Source organism: Olea europaea, chromosome 10, assembly GCF_002742605.1.
Source record: "Olea europaea var. sylvestris chromosome 10, O_europaea_v1, whole genome shotgun sequence".
Lineage (NCBI taxonomy): Eukaryota > Viridiplantae > Streptophyta > Magnoliopsida > Lamiales > Oleaceae > Olea > Olea europaea.
In genome coordinates, this window is record NC_036246.1 from 40146602 (window position 1) to 40172256 (window position 25655).

At 34.1% G+C, this 25655-nt stretch overlaps 3 protein-coding genes across 3 annotated transcripts; 2 read left to right on the forward strand and 1 right to left on the reverse strand.

Moving 5' to 3' along the window:
- Positions 1-667: 667 nt before the first annotated feature.
- On the forward strand, positions 668-1270 carry LOC111400652. The gene is made up of 2 exons (XM_023028050.1): positions 668-1105; positions 1187-1270. The coding sequence occupies exons 1-2, from the start codon at positions 668-670 to the stop codon at positions 1268-1270; spliced, it is 522 nt and encodes a 173-aa protein (XP_022883818.1).
- LOC111400653 lies at positions 1125-3169 on the forward strand. The gene is made up of 5 exons (XM_023028051.1): positions 1125-1539; positions 1622-2628; positions 2694-2784; positions 2883-3079; positions 3124-3169. The coding sequence occupies exons 1-5, from the start codon at positions 1405-1407 to the stop codon at positions 3167-3169; spliced, it is 1476 nt and encodes a 491-aa protein (XP_022883819.1). The 5' UTR covers positions 1125-1404.
- A 6193-nt stretch (positions 3170-9362) lies between these two features.
- LOC111402238 (katanin p60 ATPase-containing subunit A-like 2) lies at positions 9363-20727 on the reverse strand. The gene is made up of 11 exons (XM_023030403.1): positions 20401-20727; positions 19420-19596; positions 19278-19336; positions 18284-18349; positions 18060-18167; positions 17748-17814; positions 16990-17074; positions 11476-11636; positions 11078-11179; positions 10461-10683; positions 9363-9732 (listed from the first exon to the last, which is right to left on the reverse strand). Exons 1-11 carry the CDS (start codon positions 20437-20439, stop codon positions 9599-9601), a joined length of 1221 nt encoding a protein of 406 aa, XP_022886171.1. The 5' UTR covers positions 20440-20727; the 3' UTR covers positions 9363-9598.
- Positions 20728-25655: the final 4928 nt, after the last annotated feature.

Consider the following 25655-nt stretch of genomic DNA (forward strand, 5'->3'; position numbering starts at 1 on the left):
AAACGAAAAATCGAATAAATATTATTCAAATAAATAATCGAAATAGAGTAATTAAAAATGAAATAAATAATATACATAATTAATGAAATATTTAAAGAATAAATGAAATTGAATAATATTTTTTGTACTTCATCAATTAAGATAATTAATTAAAGAAATTGTAAAACGAAAAATCGAATAAATTTGTAAATAATATATATATATATATATATATATATATATAGTCAGATAATTAACGAAATATGATTTTTAAATAAATATTAAATAGTCAAATATGTGGAAATTTTTTTATTAAACTGTTTTAATATGTGATTAGATGAATTTATTTATTGGTTTATTAATATGAAATTTGATTGGTTAAATTTGAAGGTACGATATTTTATTTAAAATTTCTTTTATATGGTTTTAACATGTATTAATTTGTAGGATGGAATATCATATCGACAACGATCTGAGGGCTCATTCGGGAAAAGTTACGACGTATTGTAACTTTTCCAGCTATGCGACAGTACTTGAGGGGCTGGACGAGGAGTATATTGACTTACTCCGTCGATCGTTTTTATGGTCGTTCTATCCGTTGAAGGACGTGCAGTTCTCTGGACAGATTGTTGATTCTTTATTACTCCGGCTGCTTAAACCAGTCGATGGCGATCAGTTATATTTTGCTATGGGGGACGGGAAGGTATGTAGATTCTCGATCCTTGAATTTGCCCTGATTACGGGCTTGAGATGTATCGGGGAAGAAGAAGCTAGAGCCCGTATTATACGAAATAAAAGGTTATTGGATTTATATTTTGGAGGTAAAGGGCCAATTACACCACCACAGTTAGAGGACGCATTTAGGAAATGCAATCACATGTTAGACAAGTTGAAGTTAGGGTTGGTGTATATACTGGAGAGTATATTGAGGTGTCGACATCGTGGGACGTCGATTGATCTTTTTTCATTGGATGTTGTTGATGATATCGATGCTTTCAACAGTTTTCCATGGAGTCAGAGATGTTACCCCGATACTCTCCATGTATTCAGAAGGGTACACACTATGTCGAAATCGGAGAGGGGCGATCGCAAATATGATGTATATGGCTTTTGCATAGCTTTGCAGGTAAATATTCAGTGTAACGTAATGCGTGTTGAACTTTTTTATTAAATGTATATGTAAAGTTTTATTTTGTAATTGTTGCAGTTGTGGGCATATGAGGCTATCCCTGCTTTGGGTAGCAAATGGGCGATCAGAAGGGAGACCAGCTGCCCACGAATGCTTCATTAGCGAGCACGTGAAAAGCCATCGGCTAAAGATTTGACAGTTATCCTCGACGATCCTCAGGTGAGTATTATATATTTGCAATTTATATTGTACATACATTTACTCGGCTCGATACATGTTCGTTAACACGTTGAAATATGGTATGTCAGCTCGAAATTCATGCTGAGTTGGTTGTCTCGGTGGAAGAGGAGGATGCAATATATGTACGTGAATTACTTGTTCCACCTACTGAAGACGATCCAGTATTTGAGTCCGTTCCGGATAGAAATATAGTACGTTTATTTAAGTTCATTATTTATTTTGACTTATAAATTCATGTGTGGATTATTAATATTAATTGTCTTCTCTGTGTAGGAGCGCCATCCGGAACTTCCACTTAGGAGATCTCCTTCGCCTCCACCGATGAGATCTCCGTCACCTCCACCGATGAGATCGCCTCTACCGCCATTATCTCATTCTCCGAGGATATCTCCGTCTCCCGTACCCACCCACCTCCCACATGGATTGCCTACACCCAGTCAGACCCGTCGTTCAGATGATTTCTTTGCATGCATGACTGGCATTATTAGAGAGGAGTTGGGAACGATGCGACGTGATTTTATGACAGAGGTAGTCGCATTACGAGAGGAGATAGGGGTATTGCGACGGGATTTTACGACAGAGATCGTCGCAGTACGAGAGGAGATAGGAGTGCTGCGACGAGATTTTACGACAGATGTAGTAGCTTTGCGAGATGAGATTGGAGTGCTGCGACGAGATATAGGAGACCTTCATACTGAGGTTGCAGCACTTCGAGGCGATGTAGCAGGCGTCCGAGGGAATGTCGGGGAGACTGGTGTCCCACGAGATTGGTGTGCAACGGCCGGGGGAATTGATGAGTTTTTTGGTTCGGTGCCGAAGGCCGAGAGGGAGGGGGTGGAGGTCGGGCAGGAGGAGCCGGAGGAGGCCGGGATGCCCGGGGTGGAGGTCGGGCCGGAGGTGCCGGAGGAGGCAGAGATAGAGGGGGTGGAGGGAGGGACAGGGGTGGCCGAGGAGGTAGCGGAGGGGACATCAGAGGTGGTAGTAGAGGGGGATGATCAGGTTGCGGAGGATGAGAGGACGCCGGAGATGACGGATGACGAGGTCGTATTCGTGTCCGAGGGGGCGACGGAGGTCCCGAAGGGTAAGAAGCGTGCTGCTGACGCGCCAAAGCTGATGGTCGGTAAGAGATCAAGATTGCCGTCACAGTACGTCATTTCTCCCTACACGGTCGAGGCGAAGAGAAGGGGATTTGTGGATGGGGCGTACCCCAATCTTTTTCGCGACGTCGACCCAGTCAGACAGAAGGCGTTCGATGATTGGTTCAAATCCCTTAAGTCCGAGTAAGTATTTTATGATGTTGCTACTATTTTTTTGTATCTTTGGTAACTGTTTTTTCATTTTTCAGAGATAGTTATACCATCGGCTGTATGACCGTGCCCAATGCTAAAAAGTGGTTTGAAGATGTACTGACGATCTCAGCTTGGCTCGCTGATGATGTAAGTTTTTTGAGTTTTCGTTTATTATATTTATACAAGTTGTTGGTTCATTTACTTAAATGACTCTATCTTTTTTGTTGGTGTTTTTTTTGTTTCAGCATATCGACTTGGCTATGGAATTGTTACGCGATCGGGCGCGGAGATACCCGAGATCTTATGACAGTCCTACTCGAGTTATCTTGAGCACTGAGTTCGTTCGTGTCGTAGATATTGAGCATCAGGAGCTCCTAAGCAAGGGGAATGATTATGTTCTGTCTGAGTACATGCTGGAGTGGGTGATTGGATTACAGTTGAGGTGCAGAAAGCCGTGGACGGATTGTATACATATGTACATTCCAGTTATCGCGAACTCACACTGTTTTTCGGTGGAGATCGTATTTGCTGATTCCACCATATATGTGTACGACTCTAATCATAGCTGTCTGACACAAAGTCAACTGGAGCAAATACTGGAGCCATTGGCTGTGATCGTGCCCATGATAGCTAGTCATGCGATAATTCGAGTAAATGATAGATTAGCCATTGTGCGGAACACGACGACGGCGAGACAAGAAAGATCGTAAGGATTTACAAATTTTAAATTTTCAGATTTAATTTTCAATTATATGTTATGGAACTAATATCTTCTACTTCGGTTGCAGGGGTGACTGTGGCTTATTTGCAATCAAGTACATAAAGTTCTTGAGCATTGGTCGCAATGTTGATACAATAAATCAGTGTTGGATTGATATGTGGAGGCATAAATTAGCTTGCGACTTGTATGAATATAACTGTGATCCTTAGTACATTGTAAATTATTTTATTAAAATGTAAATGTTGTTTACATCAGTAGGATTCGTGTTGTACTGAAAGAAATAAATAATCGAAATAGAGTATTTTGTATGATATTATTTTGAAAATTTAAATGATAATCGGGAATTAAATGGACTAAATCGGATGCAATTGAAAAAAAAATGACCGATTCATGTAATATTTGGTTCGAAGAAAGCTTTAAAAATTTTGGGGACCTAATTGCAACTTTTTAATAGTTGATTCGAAACATAAAACGATAATCGAGAATTAAGATAATTAATTAAAGAAATAGTGAAACGAAAAATGGAATAAATATTATTATTTTTATTCAAATAAATAATCGAAATAAATAATATACATAATTAACGAAATATGTAACGAATAAATTAAATTGAATAATATTTTTTTTACTTAACCAATTAAAATAATTACTTAAAGAAATAGTAAAACGAAAAATCGAATAAATATTATTATTTTTATTCAAATAAAAAATTGAAATAAATAATATACATAATTAATGAAATATTTAAAGAATAAATTAAAAAACAATATTTTTTTTTTACTTAAACAATTAAGATAATTATTTAAAGAAATAGTAAAAGGAAAAATCGAATAAATATTGTTCAAATAAACAATCGAAATAGAGTAATTAAATATGAAATAAATAATATATATAATTAACGAAATATGTAACGAATAAATTAAATTGAATAATATTTTTTTTTACTTAAACAATTAAGATAATTACTTAAAGAAATAGTAAAAAGAAAAATCGAATAAATATTATTCAAATAAACAATCGAAATAGAGTAATTAAATATGAAATAAATAATATATATAATTAACGAAATATGTAACGAATAAACTAAATTGAATAATATTTTTTTTACTTAACCAATTAAAATAATTACTTAAAGAAATAGTAAAAAGAAAAATCGAATAAATATTATTCAAATAAACAATCGAAATAGAGTAATTAAATATGAAATAAATAATATACATAATTAACGAAATATGTAACGAATAAATTAAATTGAATAATATTTTTTTTATTTAAACAATTAAGATAATTACTTAAAGAAATAGTAAAAGGAAAAATCGAATAAATATTATTCAAATAAACAATCGAAATAGAGTAATTAAATATGAAATAAATAATATTCATAATTAACGAAATATGTAACGAATAAATTAAATTGAATAATATTTTTTTACTTAAACAATTAAGATAATTACTTAAAGAAATAGTAAAAGGAAAAATCGAATAAATATTATTCAAATAAACAATCAAAATAGAGTAATTAAATATGAAATAAATAATATACATAATTAAGGAAATATGTAACGAATAAATTAAATTGAATAATATTTTTTTTACTTAACCAATTAAAATAATTACTTAAAGAAATAGTAAAAGGAAAAATCGAATAAATATTATTCAAATAAACAATCAAAATAAAACACATGATTAACGAAATATTTTTTTTACTTCACCAATTAAGATAATTAATTGAAGAAATAGTAATATCTCCATATTGTTAGTTAATATATATCGTTGTCTCACTTATTTTAAAAGAAAACAAACAAATACATGACACATAGAAAATACATATGACAAATGTGATAAAAATAAAAAGAGTAATTAAACAATGTGATAAAGATTACATCCGATTTCAATTCAGAAAATCACAAACACATGACAAATAGAGAATACATATGATTTATATAGATACTACACATCCGTCAAGTCATTGTTTAGTGGGATCTGGCTTGTACAAAATCGACGTGTATGTCCTGTAGCGCCACACCTCCCGCACTTACGCGGTTGTGGAAACTCTCCTGTACATGGTATTCTAGACGTCCGTCTACGACCAGGAGTACACGGTGGAGTTTCAGGTGGCAACAAATTATTAAGTGCTACAATATAATCAGGAATTTCCCACTCGGCTTCATTTGGTAGAGGAAATATAGTTTCGGCATACGCTGCTCTCCAAAAATCAGTCATATAATAATATGACTGCACAAGCTGTGTGGTGAAAATTCTCTATACATAGCCACTGCGACAGCATGTGCACATGGAAAACTTTCCAACTGAAATTTTCTACACGTGCACGTATTGTCATTCAAGTCTACAATATATCCAACATTACGCCTGCATCTCACGGAGAAGCGAAATTGATCTAGTGGTTCCACAAATAGAGCTTTTGCCACTTCCAGAGTTTTGAATAGTCGATCTTCCTGTGCCAGAGCTAGCACACTCGTGCAATTTTGGGATTCTTCACGTCGGTCATAAAACCACTGTTGCAACTTGCTGCGAATATGTTCAATCATTGCGAGAATCGGTAACTCTCGATCCTTCTTGAATAATGCATTCAGCGACTCTGCATTATTCGACGTCATCATGTTGTATCGACGTCCTGGAAAATGTGACCGTGCCCAATGTTCGACCCCATATCTGATAGATATTCCCATGCACTTTCTGATTTATGTTCTATTTCACCCATGAACTTTGTAAACTCTTCAAAGCTGTAAGCTTCTGCAGCTCTCCTAAACAATGCAAAGATGCCACTGCCCCGGTACCTAGTCTTCAGATTGCCCTGAATGTGGTACATGCAATAATTATGACGTGCTTCTGGAAAAACTTCGGCTATACCATTTATTATTGACTGCCCCCGGTCAGTCACAAATGCAAGGTTCTCGATGTTCCCAATTACTTCTCTCAACTTCGTGAAGAACCAACGCATTGCTAGATCATTCTCTCCATCGACAATGCCAAATGCAAGAGGGTAAATTTGGATATTGGCATCTTGACAAGTAGTAATAATCAATCTTCCTTCATATCTAGCTCTTAGGGTTGTACCATCAACTAGAATTAGAGGTCGCATAGCATTTCGAAAACCTCTAATGCATTGTCCAAGAGTCATAAAAAAATACTTGAAGCGATTCTGCCCATCGGTTTCAATAAAAAACGTCGAATCAGAATTAGTTCTCACCATGTTGTGGCAATACCTGGCCAATTTGGCATAACTCTCCTCTGTCGAACCGATTAAATCTTCCAATGCACATTCTTTAGCCTTCCAGGCCTTCTGGTAACTCATAACCACCCCATACTCTCGACGGATGTCGTTGATGATATCTGTAGGTCTGTAAATCGTCCGTGGATCCTGAAACTTGTGCATTATCTGTCGACCAATAAACCATGATCGAGCTTGCCTGTGATCATTTTGACGAATACCCACTTCACAAGTATGTTCCCGCGCATACTTACGAACAACAAAGAACTCATTTGTGTCCATCTTTGTCGCACTCAAACGCCAACTGCAATTGTTGTCCACACAAATAATTGTGTATGTAGACTTATTTGATTTTTTTACCTTAAACTCAAAATTATGTTTCATTGCAATTCGGTGCGCGGCTTCTTGCAAATCTCTTTTCGTGTCAAACAATTGATCGACATGTAAATCTTCATCATCAGGAACTACACGCGAACAATTAGAAGACCGTGTACTCGGCCCAGCATGTGAGCTCCCACCAGACTCATATCTCTGTCTAGATAAAGCAATCAAATCCTAATTTGTAATGGCCTTTCATCCTCGTTATCTTGAACTTTCTCGTAAATCCTTTGTGTAACGGTGACATCATGGTGAGTAGCAACTGCCCTAGGAATAACCACATCATCTTCCCGAGCAATCTCAACAGTATCCCAAAAATCATTCTCATTACGATCCTCTCCATCAAAAACTTCGTGTTCACCCTCGATGACATTTTTCTTCAACAAACTTACGCAAATAGGAGTCGTCTTTCGACCTTGGTTCAATTGAATTAGATGCTTTATTTGCACTTCAGAAGTAACTTTCAAAGGTGGAATCGAAATTGTTGAATGCTTTTGAAATAAAAATCCCAATTCCATATCGTACTGAGAGGAATCGACGTTAAGCATGTTTTGTATTTCACTGTACATTTCTGTAAACGAAGTATTTTTTGTTATCGAAATAGCAGCAACCCCTTCTCCTTCACTCGTCCATTTCCATTCCCATTGACCATTTTCTTTCCTTTGAAATTCGCCGAAATAACAGATTGGGACACACGCTTTTGCCATATCTGCATTACGAATTAAAAATATCATAACAAATTATCAGAAATAAAATTATCAGAATCGAGGGGCGGGGGAGTCTGCAAACGGACCGTCGGGACGGTCGACGGTCCGGACAATCCGGACCGTCGTTAAATCCGGCGTTCCGGCGTCTGATCGGTGCCGGCCTGAACTTTGGCTCTAATATTATTTTTTCTACTATTTAAAAAAAATATACGACTTCAATAAAAATAAAATTAAATACTACGAAAAGATACTTACCGAATTGAAGTGCTGAAATTTAACTAAATTTTTCTGTTGAGGTTGATAACTGATAAGTTTATGAAATTTTGAGGTTGAAGTGGATGAAAAATGAAAGAGTTTTTATTGTGTTAGAGTAAACTGATGAAAAGACTGACTTCGTTTTCAAATTTCAATTGAGACTTGTTTGGATTTTTATTTGTAACTTAATGATATTTTTGTCTTTTTACCATATTTCTATTTTTGTAATTATATAACTCATTTAAGGGCGTTTTTGTCTTTTACACAAGAAGTGGCTATTGTGGTGAATGTTAGATTTTTATGGTTAAAATGGAAAATGGTTGGTTTGACAGAGCCAAACTTAAAAGTACCCCCTACTGTTAGAGGCTCGGCTTCATGATCCAACCCATTTGATTATTATGTACCGTATTGGGTAGAAACTTGAGCATCTTGGTCCAATTATACGACAAGGCTACAGTTGACGGCCTGCTGTAGCCCAACTCATCCTGCAATGGCCCAATATGTGGAAATACCCTCAGGTATGCAAATAGACCCCAGACTTGGGACGGGATGCCATCCTTAACCCCAGTAGAGTTATTAGGGTTGAGTAAAAAATCCTAAAACTGTCGAACTGAAAACCAAAATTGTGGTTTTGAAATCATTGTTGGCTTTACATGGGCACGTCAACGTTTTGGGCCAAATCGTTTAAAAACGATTTGGTTTAAGTTTTTAATAGTTTAAAATTACTTAAAAGCAAATCATTTATCCGAGTAATAAAAGAACTTGTTTAACAGTACCCGACATATTTGATTTATATGTACTTTTAAACAAATTTACAAGGGCTCGTTTAATCTAAACTAATATTATGACACGTTTTCTTAATCTATTATTATCCAACTACTTTATATCAACTCAACAACGACGCATCTCCTATTTCTAGGTTGTCATAAGCAAATTTGGTAAACTTAGTTAGGCTTCTGCATTCAAAATTCATTGAATGCCGGGCTCCTAGTCCATTGCAAGCCAAACTTCAACCCCAAAAGTCGTGGATTAATCCATTTTGCCTTCGATTGTTGGTCAATTCATTGGAATGTTGCTTGTGCCCACGTATTTTCTAGTCCTTTGTTCAGGTTTTTTTATGCCAAATTCTTAAATAGTACCCTGACATCATTTCAATCACATTTTTCATTAAAATAATATTACACGTAAATTCAAAACTTTTCCTTATTTTTTAACCACGCATTTCTCATAAATACACTATTGAAATATGTATTCTTATGAAAATAATGTGAGTCAAACAAGTGCATAGTAAAAATTATTGCTACTTGTACGTAATAATATTAAATTGAGAAGCGATCGTGAGAATATCATGACAGCAAAGATGTGTAGGAATATCAAAATAAAGACAATTGATCTTTCTCAACATCATGTTAAAAGTTGGCCGCTGAGTCCATTGAGACTAAAGGTTATATTTATATATTTGTTCCAAGTGAGCAAACAGTTCAAAAAACTTCGGATTTGATGAAGCCAAACTGGGAATAAGCAAATATTTGATGAAACAAAATCTCAACACAGTGTTTCTAATTTGTTTACTTTTGCTAGAAACAGTTGGAACTGAAACACCGTTTGGCTTTACAGGCCTAAAAACTTAAACTAGAGAACAACACGGGATGATAGAACTTGGTGCCTTCACTGGAGTATTTGGCTGCCATAGTCAGCATTAAACTTGTCATAGCGATGAGCAAGGAGATGCGCAGATGGTCTAGTGTTGTTCAAAGCCATCTCAATGTCTCCATGTGTAATTGGACCAACTTTGGGCAACTCTGCATGCCAATCACAACATATTAGGGCATCAATTATAGATAACACCTTAACCTCTCTAGAAGTTTTTCTTGTGTTACTCTATATGCAACAGAGAAATAAGCTAAGTTCCCGATTTGGTTTACATATACTAATCCCATAAAAAATTAAACATATTTGATTGAACCACTGCAATGATACAATACAGAAGAGTACTATGGGCCAGATCTATGCAATCATCTATTCTCATTAGCAAAGGATGCATAATGTGAAAACTTCAAAGCTAAGATGACAACCATATAAATTTAATACACAAAAATTTAAATGTTTAATGTTTTAAACATTAAAATGCAATAAGCAGATACTTTTATGTTTTATAATGCTGCACAACTTTAAAACTCCTTTGTGCAAAAGATGCATGTCTTTCTGGTGGAAACATTTCAATAACCAGAAGAATCAAGAGATACTATAACCACAAATCATGCGAAGTTAACTTTTTCCTATGCTGAATTCTGAAATAAATGGCTTCTATATATGCATACATTGCAATAAAAATTATCAGCAACACTAGTGGCATGTTTGGCACTGTGGATTAGACAACGGGACAATAGAAAAACTTTGTCACGTGCCTCTTTCGTCTAATTCTGTTCAATCTAAGTACTAAATATGCCCAGTTTAATGTTTTTTCTTTAGATTTATTTCTTCAGAGAACTCCAATATTGTGTCTCTTGGAAATAATTAATAGACATACCATCGTCAGGTACCAGTTCTTGTCTGTCCTCAAGAAGTGCCATTAACCGTCTCAGGGGCTGCATTGCAGCCTCTTTGCACAATAGCCGAATATCAGAACCCGAAAATCCTCCAGTCTTTTCCACCAACAAATCATAAGGAAGTTTCTCTTCCTGAAAGTTTGATGGTAGCAATTCCTCAAACATGGCTCTTCTAGCTTCTGGTTCCGGAAGCGGTACAAGGATCTAAATCACGAGGAAAGGAAAAAAAAGGGTCAATATTATTGAGTGAAAATGGTAGAAAACCTAAACAAAATATTGAAACCGACAATTCCCTGCCATTTTTTTATTTGAATATAATGAACCAAGCTGTTAACAAAATATAATTGCGAAATACCAATAGCTTAAATTTGGAATTGGGCAAATGGCACCACATTTTTCTATGCAACACTGTATGATTTCAACAATATGAAGAACATAAGAAAAGAAAAAGAGGATTTGGTAGGATTAAATAACCGATAAACACATTTTTTAACCAGAAACTTGTCTAAGGACGATTTCTTTATTTTTCAAAGTGGAAAGTTCCAATTTAATGTCTATGTTTCGTGCCAAATGATGCATCAGCTCATATGATTAATACCCGTTTCTCAAGACGTCTGAGCATGGCCATATCTAGTTCCCAGGGTAGGTTTGTTGCTGCCAAGACAAAAACAAGTTCATCCGTCCGAGTTAAACCGTCCATCTGCAATCTAGTCCAAATCATTAGTTTTTTGAGAAAGTGCATTAAAACTGGAGTTTTAACTGTACACGCCAACACAAATTATTATGGTTGCAGAAAGATAAGCTAGACAGTTAATAATTGTTTTCTAAATTAAGATTTAACTTCAACTCAAAAAATAAGGAATGTCACAGGAGCTCCAAATTAGCCAGTGACTGGTCCACAAGTCACTCACAATAGCGGAATGCTAAAAGCTAATTTTGGAGTGTCAACAGCACTCCTCTGCATATATTCTTGCACTGTTAGGTATAATGTATCACCTGTATGAGTAACTCAGTTTTCAAGCGCCTGCTAGCTTCATGCTCACTGCGTCCTTCACCTCGTTGGCTGATAATTGCATCAATCTCATCGAGAAATATAGTTGATGGAGCATGATGCCTAGCCAGGTCAAATAATACTTTAATTAATTTCTCCGAGTCACCTGAAAAGAAACACGATTCAAAAGATTTTCTCAAAGGAAAGATGGATGCCAAGTAGTGAATCTAGTTTTCTCATAAATTGAAAAAAATAATAATAAATAAATAAATTCTAATCTTATGTCTGCTGTTACTCAATAGTTACAAATCTATGGTTTCAAGAAACTGTAGTAGAATCTCAGCAATCTTAAGGAACTACAGTTCAACTAACACAATCTAAAGAAATTTAAGATTAAAGAAAAAACAAGGAAAACAAATTATTTTTATTTTTATAGCAAAGCAGAAATGCATCCAAGGATGGCACAAAAAAATGTATTCAAACATAAGTTAAAAACAATCAGGTGATTAACAACTAAAAGTGAAATTGGCGTTAGCAGAAAAATCTAGATACAATGAATATACCATCTTTGTAAATTTCAAGCAAACTTGTAATTAAAATATTCCTGTTGGACTCGAACCCTGGGCTGTTTTAATATGTTGCCAAAATTTGTGAAGTCGTGTTTATAAAATGCGTCTCTTTAAGTGAATGCCCTACTTTGGATGTTTGACACGTGGCCTAATCATGGCCGTTGGCCTCTAATACTGGAAGCTTCTATTACTAGTGTCTCTTCATTTGGCTGGAGGCTTCACTCTTCATTTTGGTTTTCAAAAGACCTTTGGTTGAGAAGAAAAAAAAAATCTCTTGGGTTCATTAGGGTTTCTTTGTGTCTCCCAAATTTCTCATTTGAGATCTGTAATCTGAGTGATGTTTTCCCTAACGTGTCATATTCTAAGTGAATATCTGTGAGAACGAGTGTTTGGTGGAGTTAATTGATCCTTAGTGAGTTTTGTGAAGTTTCTTGGTGATTCTTTGAAGCCTTTCTGTAGTTTTAGAGAAATAAGTGTTTTGGTTCTTTATCTCTTTTGTATTGGGTCAAACTTCTGTCATTTTGTTGCCAATTTGGGCGATCTAGTGCAATCAAGCATAATCCATATTATTGGATGCTCTAGAGTATGGTAGAGAGGATTCACCACTGATGTTATAATTAATTCCTTAAGGAATAAGGCTCTAGAGATAAAAACTAAGTCCAATAATAGCCAAAATGGAGATAATCTTCTTGCTAAAGGAAAAGTTTCTAGTAAATCAAATTATCACTCTAAACCTTACAATGATAATTACAAAAATAGATTGAGTGATAAAAACAAGTCCAGAAATAAAGCAAAAGGATGTAAGTGTTATTATTGTGGGAAACAGGCCATTTTGCTAAAGACTGTTTTAAAAGGAAAAATGATCTTAAAGAAAAGAAGTTTGATGATGGGAGTAATACTTTGGTATATAATAAGACTAAAGCTAAAACTGGTTTAGTCCTTGCCAATATGGAAAAACAATTGAGTGATGAATGGATATTAGACTCGGGCTGTTCCTTCCATATGTGCCCAAATAAAAATTGTTTCCTAAACTTTGAAAAAACTAGAGGGGGCAGGTTATAATGGGAAGTAATTTACTTGTAAAGTTAAAGGAATAAGCACCATTAAACTGTTATTGGACAATGGCGATGTACTGTTCTTGAAAGGGACTAGGTACGTTCTTGACTTAAGAGGAACTTGGTGTTCTTTACATAAATATGGGTCAAGGACATATCAAAATGCTTAGGGACAATGATTTGCTCATAAGCTCGCCTAAGAGACATGGCCTCTAATTTTTAAGTGCAAAACCCTTACTTAGTCTCACTATTTCTGCAATATCTGAAAACTTGACCCTTGCAAAATTATGGCATGATAGGCTTAGCCACATTGGCAAAAATAGTCTACATTTCTTACAGTCAAAAAGAGTTTTTGGAAACAAAAATCTAGGTGATTTTGGTTCTTGTGAACAATGTATTATAGGAAAACAAGTCAAACTACCTTGTCCAAAACGAACTCATAAATCCAAACAAATCCTTGAATACCTGCATGTTAATTTATGGGGGCCTACTGCTGTGAATATTTTGTCTGTTTTAGATATTTTTTATTGATCATTGATGATTTTTCAAGAAAAAATTGGTTTTCTTGTTAAAATGTAAAGACGAGACATTTTCTGCTTTTAAATGGATGATTCAAGTTGAAAACCTAACTAATCATAAAATAAAAATCTTAAGAACAGATAATTGTTTTAGAATTCTACAATAATGAGTTCAATAATTTTTGCAAAGAACATGGTATTTCAAGATATAGAACTGTTACCTATACTCCCCAACAAAATGGTATAGCTAAAAGAATGAATAGGACTCTATTAAATAAAGATAGATGCATGTTGTTAAGTTCTAGACTGCCTAAACTGTTTTGGGGTGAAGCTGTCAAAACTGCTGCCTATCTAATGAAAAGAAGTCCTACCAAAGCCACTTTAAAGTGCTTGAATTTGTTTGGTCAGGTAACTCTGTGAATTATTCCCCCTTAAAAGTTTTTGACTATGCTGCATATGCTCATCAAGACATTGGTAAATTGGAACCAAGGTCATTTAAATGTGTTTTTCTGGGCTATGATGAAAATAAGAAAAAGCTATAGGCTGTGGGTAAAATCTGAAAGAGGTTATAGGGTCATTATTAGAAAAGACGTTGTCTTTAATGATAACTTAATGCCATTTTTATATGGAAAATGAGTGGTGACTAAAAAAGATGCTCAAATTGTGGTGGAGTCTACTCATATTAAGCAAGATACTCCTGCTCCTGAATTGGACCAAACTGTTTTTGAAGAAAATAACACACATGCAGAACCTGAAAGTGATCAAGAAACTAATCAATCTAATTTGCATGATCCTATTCCCTTGCCCCCTTGAAGAGTATCAACTTACTAGGGATAGAGAGAGAGAAGAGAGACTAGACCATCTACTAGATTTGATCCAAATGATTTTGTTTCTCTATTTACTTATCAAGAACAGTTTGAGAATGAACCAAACTCCTATTAAGAAACCATTATGTGTAAAGAAAAGAAAAATTGGATGATTGCCATGGAGGATGAAATGTCCTCACTTCATAAAAACAAAACTTGGATCCTTGTTGATAGACCAAAAGGAGACAAAAATTAATAGACTGCAAGTGGATTTATAAGGTAAAGAAAGGTGATGGGGACAGTAAAAACGTTAGGTATAAAGCCAGACTTGTAGCAAAAAGGTTTACACAAAAAGAAGGGGTTGATTATAATGAAATATTTTCTCCTATTGCAAAATACACCACATTAGAAGCTTGCTTGCGCTAACTGCTCATTTTAAATGGGAACCTGATTGACTGGATGTTAAAACTACTTTTTTGTATGGGGTATTAGATGAAACAATTTATATGAGATGACCTATTGGTTTTGAAAAAGGTAATCCTGATAATACTGTTTGTCTGTTAAAGAAATCATTGCATCGCTTGAAACAAGCACTTAGACAATGGTATAAAAGGTTTGACACCTTTGTTTTGAAACTTGGCTTCAAAAGGAGCCAATATGGTACCAACTTGTATTGTAAAGGTAATGGAGGTAAAAATTCCTTGTGCTTGGTTCTTTATGTAGATGATATGTTCTTGGCAGTTGTGATAAAATTGAGATTGATAATATTAAGTCAAAACTAAAATCTTAGTTTAACATGAAAGATCTTGGACTTGCTAGAAAGATTTTAGGGATGCAAATTTGGAGAAATAATGATAAAGATATGCTCTTCTTGAACCAATATGATTATGTGATTAAAATAAAATAAAATAAAAAAAATCAATATGCATGACAGTAAACCTATAACCTTCCCCATTGCAAATCATTTTAAATTGTCATCTGAGTGCTGTCCTATATCTGATGATGAATGTGATAGAATGTCTAAGGTTCCTTATGCAAATGCTATTGGCTTTGTAATGTACTTAATGATATGCACCAAACCTGATCTTGCCTACAGTGTCAGCATTTTAAGTAGATTTATGAGTAACCCTAGAGAAGAACATTGGAATGCATTAAAATGATTATTGAGATATCTTAAAGGTACCTCTAATTTGGGTTCAATGTTCAAGTCAAATAAAAATGGTGTTACTCTTTGAGGATATACAGAGTCAGATTTTGCTGGTGATAGGGATAATATAAGATCAACTTCATCTTATTTTTATGCATTATGTTGTACTGTAGTCAGTTGTAAGTCACAACTTCAAAAGGTTGTTTCTCTTTCTTCCACAGAAGCAGAATACATTACTGTCATCAAAGTGCTATTCACCTTAGTAAAAATCCTATATTTCATGATAGGACAAAGCATATTGATGTTAAATACCATTTTATTAGAGATATTGTTTTAAAAGGAATTTTCAAAATTGGTAAAGTCTCTACACAGTTTAATTCTTCTGATATGGGTACTAAAGTTATCCCTTTGAATAAGTTTGAGACTTGTTTGAAACTCTCATCGATTGGCTCAATGTAATGTGTCTTGCAGGTACTCTGGAGCAAACCAAAATAATATTTTGATTGTGCTCTTGGCTGCACTTGTATTCCCAAATTCTGGCAAAAAGGTGGAGAATGTTGGACTCGAACTCTAGACTATTTATGCTGCCAAAATTTGTGAAGTCATGTTATAAAATGCATCTCTTTAAGTGAATCCACACTTCGGATGTTTGACGCGTGGCCTAATCATGGTCGTTGGCCTGTAATACTGGAAGCTTCTATTTCTAGCGTCTCTATATTTGGCTGGAGGCTTCACTCTTCATTTTGGTTTTCAAAAGACCTTTGGTTGAGAGGGAAAATAATAATAATAATAATAATCTCTTGGGTTCATTAGGGTTTCTTCGTGTCTCCCAAATTTCTGATTTGAGATCTGTAATCCGAGTGATGTTTTCCCTAATGTGTCATATTCTAAGTGAATATCTGTGAGAAAGAGTGTTTAGTGGAATTAATTGATCTTTAGTGAGTTTTGTGAAGTTTCTTGGTGATTCTTTGAAGCCTTTCTGCAGTTTTAGAAAGATAAGTGTTTTGGTTCTTTATCTCTTTTGTATTGGGTCAAACTTCTGTAATTTTGTTGCCAAGTTGGGCGATCTAGTGCAACCGAGCATAATCCATATTATTGGATGCTCAACAGGGGATGTAGGCGTTAGATGTGGTCACCAAACCTCCGAAACTTAGGCCGAAATAATTCTTTGTGTTGATTCTTTAATTTTCTGCACTTTTACTTTCAGCAAATCATTTATCTTTGTGACTCGAATAGTAATATCGTGTGACCTTTGGTCCAACAATCCCCTTACTCATTCATGCCATCGCAAATGCATAACCATCTAAGGCTAAAAACAGAGTGAAAAAGGAACTGAAAAAGAATATTTCAATTAAGATTCAATCAGCCGATCAAAAGTCACACAAGGCTGTGTTTAGGAGGCATGACAAGCCAGAACACCATACCGCGCCATTTGCTGACAACTGATGATGCAGAAATGTTGAAGAATGTGGTATTGCACTCGGTTGCAACAGCTTTTGCTAGCATAGTCTGCAAATTTGGAAAATGGTTAGATTATAAGATATACCGTTTATTGATCAACGCTATATCAATTTTATTAAGCTCGTCATTGGATTTTTGACAACAGAACTTCCATGCAAGTGCTTCAAATAGGTAGTTCATCCGACCTCCTTTTACATTGTCACATTGACTAAAAGTACACTCCAAGATCCTTTTTTACTAATTTTCATCTGATCTCAGTAGTCTCATCTTACGTACTAATTTTAAATAGCTTTGTTTCAAATCGTTCCTTCCATAACTCTAATTAGAAACTGATTACCTTTTTAGTCACATTGTTGAAATCAAAGTCGTCATCAAACAGCATATATTACAGGACCCCATCCATTGATGCAACTTTAAAACATCCACACGCGTTAAAAAAATCTACTGTAGAAATTCTCCGTACTCAATTTATATCAGATATATATACAAATCAACAAGGGAATGAGCTTTTGCAGTATTCTTAGTTTAATTTATAATATTCGGATTCAAATCTTATCCAATTTGCACAAAGAAACTAAGATTAGTGAATGAGCTATTACAAAATTAATATCATAATTTTGGAGGTTATTCATCACCAATGAAGAGAGAGAGTTTTATAAAGAACAAAGAGGAGCAGATGTAGTATACAAACAACAGAAAATAAGTGAGGTAGAGTTCATACCTTCCCAGTTCCTGGGGGTCCAAATAGGAGAATACCTTTCCATGGTGTTAAAAGACCAGTGAAGTACCTAAACAAGTGGTAAGAAAAAATTTAGTTACAGTTCAATAAGAACCTAAAATTTACATTTTCCTCATCTCATGCTCTAAATTCTACATGGAAAACCCCACCACCCCGAAGACGATTGACATCTCATCTTCAAATATCATACTCAAAATTTTGACCTTTGACTAGCAATCTGAATATAAATCAATCAATTTCAACTTCTTTCCTGTAACTTTAGCATGAAATGAGGTGCTCAACGACAAAACCTACTTTGGATATTTTATGGGCATGACAACAGCTTCTTTGAGTAGCCGTTTGGCATTCTCTAACCCTTTAATGCTTTCCCATTTAACATCCGGACTACCACGAATGATATCCCTGCAAAGAACAAATCAAGACAACATCCATAGTTCTCAGTTAAAGTTTTTAAGTCAGCCAGATGAATGAAATTAACTGATCGTCTTAAGACTCTAGCCAATTGTGTCATCAATTACCTGCTTAAACTTTCTGCTAAAGTACGCATTTCAGCTGACTCAAAAGGAGGAAGTAAAGACTTTTGCCTGAAAAACGTGAACAGTAAATATCAGCAAACACATAAATAGGAAATAGATGCTACAGAAGTTATCCAATCTTGAGAAGCATAAAATATTCATGCAGTGCAGATGTTGTCACATGATGAGGTCATGGTATATTGTGCAATTTTTTGTTGTACAATATAGCAGTGAAGTACTCTATAGTAATACTATTTTGTTTCACTTGTTCTCTCCCTTCGTGAAAAAACCCATGCAATTAGCTTTTCCAGTTTGATGCTTTGCTATACCATCATCTCCAGCTCATCAATTTCTAGTGGGCGTGGGGAGAGGATAAAGTCTTGGTTCACACCCAATAGAATCAAATTGTCATTAAGAGTATTAAGTTAATATAATAAATAAAACTGTACTTCACTAAGATCGAGAAATTTCAATATCAAAACGTAGTAGCGACATATATCACTATCAGAAATGAAGAAAAAAAAGTGACCAAATTAATGCATCTACCAAGGAGAATCTCCTCCTGATTAAAACGCTTTCATCATTTCCTATAGAAAATTCCAATCAAGTCACCTAAAGATACGAATTAAAAAATGCGTATCCATATGAGCATCATTTTTGGCATGCACAAGATTTTAAGTCTGGAGCTTCCTTTTCTTTTGATAGGTGAATTTTGCAAAGTCTACTGAATTTTACCAACTGTTGTATAGGCAGCTAGAAATTGTGTCATTTCAATTTATGGTGGAAATCCTAATTCATTGTGATCATACGAACAGTAATATGCAGTTTAATGATGGCAAAATGTGGGTTGGCAGCTCTTTTGATAGCATGAAAGAGACCACTAAATCAACATAAAGTATGTATTAATTATTTCATTAAGCAGCATTTTTGAAACTCAAAGAAATGGCATTAATATTGATAAGTACTAAAAAGGGAATAGAAGTCCTGTAAATCATACGGTTTTTCATCAACTCCAGCAGAAGAAACTTCATTGTTGTGTGTTGATGCTCCTCGATCCTTGAGCACAACAATTAAAAAATGTCACTTAGCACCACAAAACAATCACACTCACTGCCTTAGATGAATCAAAAACAGAGTACCTGATTACGATACTGCTCGTAGATGGACAACTCAGATGAGTTCTTCACATGCACAGTCCCATTTGATGTAACATTGGAAAAATTTCCATTACGAACACTTTCGTCATTTGTATCCGCATCTTTCTCCTTGGAGTCTCTCTTCCTCCCAAACTTCATATCATAAAACAACTTGAATTCCTAAATGTAAAGCAAAATGAAATTCTATATAAATAAGCATATTCCTAATACCAATTAAATAACTTTCAACAATTCAATTAAAAATGATATAACTCCAAAGGTCATAAAGTATCTGACTACCTATATATCCCTATTAAAAACAAATCGACAGACCAGATTATAAGGGGAAGTGCAGTTTTCTTCCTTGAAGTGTAATGTACGGCTAATGGAAGCTGTACCCTATGCTGAAATTAATAGAAAGTCAACATTCATCCATCATTTAACCATCAATGCAGGTGAAGACAGAAAAGAAATTCACTCCAATGGCTACAAACTTTAGGGAATGATTGCAACCCAGAAGAGCAAGGAGCAAGCATTGGAGTTCGAGGCACAATGCAAGTTTTTAACCTACGCTAGTACCTTGTTCTTCTTTAATTATACCTTGATATACGAAAATGTCAGTATGTACTATATATAAACCACAAGAATTTTTCGTGTAATTGAACTCTTTTACACGCGCGCGAGATTTAACCACCAATACAAGTAAAAACACAAAATAAAGTAAATCTAATGGTCAATAACTTTATCGAATCATAATGCCGTCACAGTTTTCATCCCAATCGTTGAAGTTCAAAGCACAAGTTATCAGATGATCTAACCTCCTCTGGTACCTTGTGCAACTTTAATTATACCTTGATCTACGAAAATGCCACTAGATACTCGAATGCATATACAAACATCACTCCGATTCAGCGTTATTAACCTCTAATACATAAATAAAATGTATTCATACACATACCAGAGATATAAAAAGAAATCAAGCACCTGAAAAGACCAGCGGGTCGGCAAAGGCTCGTCTGACATTTGAAAAATCGCTTACACACACGCGCACACAGAGAGCGATGTGTGCATCCAAATCTTGGGTCGTCACACTCTAGATAGATAGAGACTGAGCACGTGCTTTATTTAAGGGAGACTGAACACAGGGGTAGAAAGAAATTATTAGGCGAGATCTTATACGCGGGTGCAGGAGTGACTGGAATCTTTGGTGAGTACCGAGTAGACGTGCGATGGAGAACACAAGAATAAACAAGAGAGGGGTTGACAGAATTGTGAATTGTGTCAGTGTCGCTCAACATCAGTTAAATTCATTTCTCGTTATATTGTCCGTAAAACAAATTTTGACGTGTTATTTTCAGTTTTTCTTGTGGCCTATGTTTGTCTCTAGCGTTGTGCAATACTATTTAGTCTCGCTAGAACTATTACTCCAATTCATGTAGCGTTAATGTGACATTATTTCACGTCTCACTTAACTTATCCTTTAATGCAATATTAGCATCAAATAGATTGAAATTATAACATTGGCAAAGCTAAATAGCATCACTCTTGTATAATTGTACAATTCATCTCTCATAATAAAAATTATATAAATGTCTAAAAGTCATCGTGCTACTCTCAAATCTTCAATTTTTGAAGCTGCATATTAGTTTCAAACTTGAACTCGTCAATAGATATATGACGTGAGGATATTTTTAAGAGGATCATGTGATGAATTAATAGAAACTTGTACACTTTAATCATTGGGACTAATTGTTCAAAAGGGATTATGCATAAAGTTTGTGTATTGCATCTCGTTTTTGTACTACTTCTGCATAGATAAATATTAGTTCAAAGTTCCAATGAGATTCGACATGTTCTACCCAATAAAAAATTTATTAATTCATCAAGTATTTCTCAATATTCATCCTCACTTTGTTGTTGAATATTTCAAAAAGACCATATTTAAAATGGATGCATAATAAGCTAAAAATCTCAACATGATCGTTGACGTCTGAATTTGGTGGAACACAACATCTACGCACCTCAACTCTTCTTCCATCCATGCATAGTAGCATGTATACTTGGACAAATATGTTAAAGGCAGAGTGTTGCTCCAATAGGGGATGTGATGATCATATGCACTTCGATGTTTCAAGTCAAATAAATAGACAGAAATTTGGGTGTACGAAAAGACAAAAAATAGGGAGTCAAGACTAGGATTGAACTAGTGAAAGATTCAAGATTCAATTCAAGTTTACATCAAATAGCATAAAGTGCGGGTAACTTATAGGTCAAAGAGATGCAAGTGAGGCTTGTTGAAGCTTGAAACGTTGCTTCAAGTCAATGGTTCACATGTTAAGCTCAATGGTTCTATAGTAGTTTTCATAGGTTTGTGACCTCTCACATCCTTTCTTAAGCGGATCAATATGTACGTGACTACAAGTCGCCTTTACATGTCGCATCAACCATATCACGTGTGGCTCGAGTTTTCAAAGATTTCAACTTGCTCAAGGTGTTAGGAGGTCAAACCTCTTCACACTCAAGAGGCCCACATGCGATGGCTAAGGGTTGAGTCCTTCTTGGGTGCCTTGGGGTAGCAAGGTGACTTGGCCGGTAAGAGTTGTGTCGCCTCAGTGTCGCCTCAGAGAGGCATTGGGCTGTGCTCTGGTGTCTCAAAAGATAGTAGATATCGCCTCGGACAAGTAAATAGGAGAGGCGGTTCTACACATTCATTTCGAATGGTGAGGTAGTGCATGACGGAGCAAAGTTGGTAGCTAGTATTTTGCTTAATTGACGATCTTATTGTTTGCCAAGTAAGAATATGCATAACAATGATAATTTATGTGTGTTGAACTTTTTTAGTTACACTCTGATTAATCCTATTACAATGGAATAATGTTATTTAGTAACATTGGTACTGAAACGCTAGTCTATGTGACATGTAGGTGACATTAAATGATAAGTCTAATTAATAGTTTGTTTGAACACCATTGTTTTGTAATATTGCGTTTTAGAATAATTCTATTAAAATAGAATAATGTTATCTAGTAACATTGGTACTGAAACACTAATTTATGTGACATGTAGGTGACATTAAATTATAAGTCTAATTAATAGCTTGCTTGAACCCCCATTGTTTTGTAATAATGCATTTTAGAATAGTAGATTGACGGAGAATGTGTAGTTAAAAATAAGGAGACATTTTGGATTTACGTGTAATATTATTTTATTAAAGAATGTGTAGTTGAAAAAAAGCCGGAGAAAAATGTATTTTTCAAAGAATAAGGATCAAACAATGGCTAAATGTGTTGTGATGAGATTTATTTAATTGAATTTATCCTGTATTGTCATCTAAGCGGGTGATTAGCACTGTCAGTGATGAAAAGCATTACTCATAAAAATATGTCCAAAATTTTTTGAGTTCTACCCTACTCGACCATTAATTTATTCCTAACTACTCTGATAATAATATTAAAAATCAGCAATTGGATCACAATTGCATCTGAGCATGTGCAAAAACCAATTCAACCACCTAACCCTAGGTCAGAAATATTGGCTATGGTTTAAAAGCGGGTTGTCTTAATATTTGGCTTCCGATATCAACCAAATATTTGTATTTAGATCTTAAATACATATGAAAATAAAATGTTAAATTTGTTATTTGTATACTGATTTTTGACACTTTGGTTGACACTTGCATTATTGTCAAGTATCAATTGAATGGAAAAATTGTTTGAAATTTAAACTATCTAATAGATTAATGACACGTGACAAAGTGTAAAATAAAGTGTACACTATAGTGTACATGTAGCAAGATTCATTTTAGAAACATAGAGTAGGCTTAAGAAGGATTTATAAATGGTTTAAATTATAAATAAATAGTGGCTAAATGAAAAATAATTGTAGATATCTCGTAATGTAAAAAGAAAAAATGACTTGAGTTTTTAATAAATTACATTATCCCCCCGTTTGTTGGAGATTAAAATCATTTTTTAAATATATTTTGATAAATGTTGATGAAAATATGATTGAAAAGTTGTAGTCTCATAAAATATGTTTTTAAAATTAATTGTTGATTTTGATATAGATTAAAATTTAGAATTTAATCCCTACTAGACAGGGGTTATGTATAAGGAAAAATATTACAAGTTTGTTTGAGCCCATTTTTCTTTAATAATGCATTTTAGAATATTAGATTGATGAAACTGTGTGGTTAAAAAATATGAAATTTTTTTGAATTTGCGTGTAATATAAAAGAATAGAAAGAAAAATATCTTTTAGAAATAATAGGAAACAAACAAGAGCTACATATTCAAATACTATTTGTAAATTTTTTGGATACAAATTCGACTGATGATGCTTCCAAGGTTGTTAGCCAATTTAAAATATCAAGAAACGACATATTGTTGAGGAACTGAGAGGGATTTTTTAGCATACGATAAGTAATTAAGAGAGAGAGTTTAGTCTTACTCTAGACCGTTCAAGCCTCCTCAATTGATTGGATAGCTAAGGCCCGAGAAAAATAATATTTTTCGGTACAAGTTCCACAACAATAGATAAAGCTAGGTTTATTAGACATATATGTTCCCGACTGTGCTACATGTATACAATAATTTACATATACATGATATGATCAAATATGATTGAATCATAATTTTTTCAACTAAAAATAAAAAAATAAATAAAAATATCCACTTTCTTTTTTTGACACATCATTTGTACGTAAATTATTATGTAACTTCTTATACACATGTAGCATTATTCTATGTTCGTTGCCTTCTAAACATGATAGGAGTCTTTGAGCTCACATTGCTTAAGATCATCAATCCCACCAACTATTTATCATGTATAGATGAATTAAATAAGATGTATAATAATATGGGTCTTTGGTCTCGTATTTAATTGGACTTGTAATTTAAAGTCATTCAATTGTTACATAAGATGACAATATATCTTCCACTTATTTTAAAAGAAAGGATCCAATTGTACTGTTCATATCTGAGCTATAGTGTTCACATGAAGTTGGATTCGAATTGGTTCACATTGTTCTTCATTAAAAATGGTTACAGTATGCCTATAATAATTGTACTGGTTGGCTAAATTTTCTACATTGTATTTCAGATGACAAGTTTCAATCAAACTCTATTCTCCACTCCTCTTGCAAAATTCTCCCCCTATTCTCTTCTTGTAAAATTCGGAAAACCCTCGCAAATCTCTACACAAAATCTCAGTTCTAATTGTGAAATCGAAATCTTCAGAAGACTATTTAACTTTTTGCCTCTATTATTGTTCGAAGATCTTTCGTTCTGCCATCAATCGTTTGTTCTGTTGTTCTTTGCTTTGTTCGAATCTATATTAAAATTTTATACAAACGAGGGGATATTTTACAGAGAGTATACCATGATACCTTTAAGGATCTTTTATCTCTTGCCTTTTGTTGTGTAAATTTATTCGATTTCTCTATTTCTATCTCTATTCGGTCGATCTCTTCTTTGTGTTTAGAGTTTTCTAAATTGCAGTGAAATTTTTTGTCATCCCCATCTTTTACTTTTGTCTTGTATATTTGTTCCGACTTTTAGATCTATATTTGGTCGATTATTTTTTTTATTTTTTTATTTTTTGTTGATGGTTTACGAACTTTGAGTGAGTTTTATATTTTTTTTCCATCTCTCGTTTCTACTTTTGAATGCTAGTTCCTCTATTATTGTTCGAAGATCTTTCTTTCTGTCGTTAATCGTTCATTCTGTCGCTCCTTGCTTCGTTCAAATCTATGTTGAAAATTTACAAACGAGGGAAAATTATTTAGAGAAAGTATACCGTGATTCCTCTAAAGATCTTTATCTCTCTCCTTTTGTTGTGTAAGTTTCTTCGATTCTCTATTTCTATTTCTATTCGGTTGATCTCTTCTTTGTGTTTAGGGTTTTTTAAATTGCAGTGAGATTTTTTGTCATCTCCATCTTTTACTTTTGTTTTGTATATTTGTTCTGACTTTTAGACCTATATCTGGTCGATTATTATTATTATTATTATTATTATTATTATTATTATTATTATTATTATTATTATTATTATTATTATTTTGTGTTGAGGGTTTACGAACTCTGAGCGAGTTTTATATTTTTTTCCATCTCTTTGTTTCTACTTATGTATGTTTGTTATACTTTTCCTTACCTTTATTTTTTTTTTTTTTTTTTTTAGTTCTTTTTTTTTTTTTTTTGATTTTTCTAATTTGAAGTAAAATTTAATGTTTATCCAATTCC

Coding starts and splice junctions, on each gene's coding strand:
- LOC111400652 (XM_023028050.1), top strand. CDS start 668: ATGGGGGACGGGAAGGTATGTAGATTCTCGATCCTTGAATTTGCCCTG. Junction 1,106..1,186: donor GCTTTTGCATAGCTTTGCAG/GTAAATATTCAG, acceptor TAATTGTTGCAG/TTGTGGGCATATGAGGCTAT.
- LOC111400653 (XM_023028051.1), top strand. CDS start 1,405: ATGGTATGTCAGCTCGAAATTCATGCTGAGTTGGTTGTCTCGGTGGAA. Junction 1,540..1,621: donor CCGTTCCGGATAGAAATATA/GTACGTTTATTT, acceptor TTCTCTGTGTAG/GAGCGCCATCCGGAACTTCC. Junction 2,785..2,882: donor CAGCTTGGCTCGCTGATGAT/GTAAGTTTTTTG, acceptor TTTTTGTTTCAG/CATATCGACTTGGCTATGGA.
- LOC111402238 (XM_023030403.1), bottom strand. CDS start 20,439: ATGTCAGACGAGCCTTTGCCGACCCGCTGGTCTTTTCAG. Junction 11,180..11,475: donor AAACTGAGTTACTCATACAG/GTGATACATTAT, acceptor ACTAGATTGCAG/ATGGACGGTTTAACTCGGAC. Junction 9,733..10,460: donor AGAACTGGTACCTGACGATG/GTATGTCTATTA, acceptor ATTGGCATGCAG/AGTTGCCCAAAGTTGGTCCA.